The sequence below is a fragment of the Oryzias melastigma genome, unplaced genomic scaffold, assembly GCF_002922805.2.
Source record: "Oryzias melastigma strain HK-1 unplaced genomic scaffold, ASM292280v2 sc07480, whole genome shotgun sequence".
In the NCBI taxonomy this organism is placed as follows: Eukaryota; Metazoa; Chordata; class Actinopteri; order Beloniformes; family Adrianichthyidae; genus Oryzias; species Oryzias melastigma.
Window position 1 is genome coordinate 1 of NW_023424042.1, and position 1,169 is coordinate 1,169.

The following is a 1,169-nucleotide window of genomic DNA, read 5'->3' on the forward strand; positions in this document are numbered from 1 at the left end:
GTTTTCTAGTTTCATCATTCTTTTGTAATAATAAAAATATAAAGAGTTACATAGAATTTCATTATTTTGGACTTGTGCACAAATGTATTGTATGAGTTATAAATTAAGAATTATGCACCCACAAATCCAAAGTTTCGCACATCCTTTTCATAACTCAGAAGTACCAACTGTTGTAAACATCACAAAAGGGGATTAATAATTGCGGCCGGAAAAATATGACACAAAGACGGACATTTATAGGAACCGAGCTGTGAAAAAAAAAACCCTGGAGCAAGATTTGTGGGATTTGTACCGCTTTGACTTTTCACATTAAGCCTTATCCCAGACGGTGTGAATGCAGCATCATTATTGCTGGTGGTGTTGACGTTGGATTTAAATCCCTTCATACCTGTGAGTCACACATGCTCTCCGGTTGGTATCCCGGAGCAGCGCGCGGCGGGAGTTTGATCCACGCCTTACTGGGGATTTTAGACTTCCCATTTAAGTTCAGAGGCACCGCCTTCTCAGGGATTACATTCAGCAGAAGAGTGGACACGACCTGAAAAAAAACCAAAAACACACATTCTCCTAAACATTTTTCAAGCATAAACTATTCGTGCATCTGATCTGTGTTAGCAGTAACTACAAAGTACCTGTTTTCCGGTCCACAGATGCTCCGGTTTGAGGATGGCTGGAGGCAGCAGCTTCACTCTGCCTCGTTTGTCCGTCAGACCTCGGAACACCAACTCGGTGTACTGATCTCTGGTGAAGAAACAGCCTCGGATCGTCATCCTGGTTCCTGAAACCATGTGGTCCTGGATCAGACCCGCTAGAGGTTTACCGTCCTAAAAGACAAAACAAACGGCATCGTTATAGTTAAAAGTCCACTGGGATCGGAGTGGGACTTTAACTCTAACCCTTCATCGTTAAGGTTGAGCGACACGCACCTTCGGAACCAGGTACTGCTGGTTTGTGCTGACTAACGTGTAGGCCTCTGCTCGGCCCAGCTCACTCTGAGGAAAGTGAGCGTTCATTTCGTCTCCATCAAAATCTGCGTTGTACGCCTTGCAGTTTGCATAATGGAGCCTCAGAACCTGCGACAGAAAAAGGTTCAGTCAATTTATCTGGAAATGTATTCGCAAATTATATGGTGAAGCAAATATATATATATAGAGAGAGAGAGAGAGAGA

The 1,169-nt window shown here is 43.5% G+C and overlaps 1 protein-coding gene across 1 annotated transcript; it reads right to left on the minus strand.

The window, feature by feature from the left end:
• Window positions 1–388: 388 nt before the first annotated feature.
• Window positions 389–1,094, minus strand: LOC112138949 (DNA-directed RNA polymerase I subunit RPA1; the record flags this gene model as incomplete). Its single annotated transcript, XM_024261616.2, is given in 3 exon segments — window positions 389–538; window positions 633–824; window positions 927–1,094. Coding segments are annotated over 3 exon segments (429 nt in total), but the record flags the coding sequence as incomplete, so codon positions are not given.
• Between the last annotated feature and the right edge of the window lie 75 nt (window positions 1,095–1,169).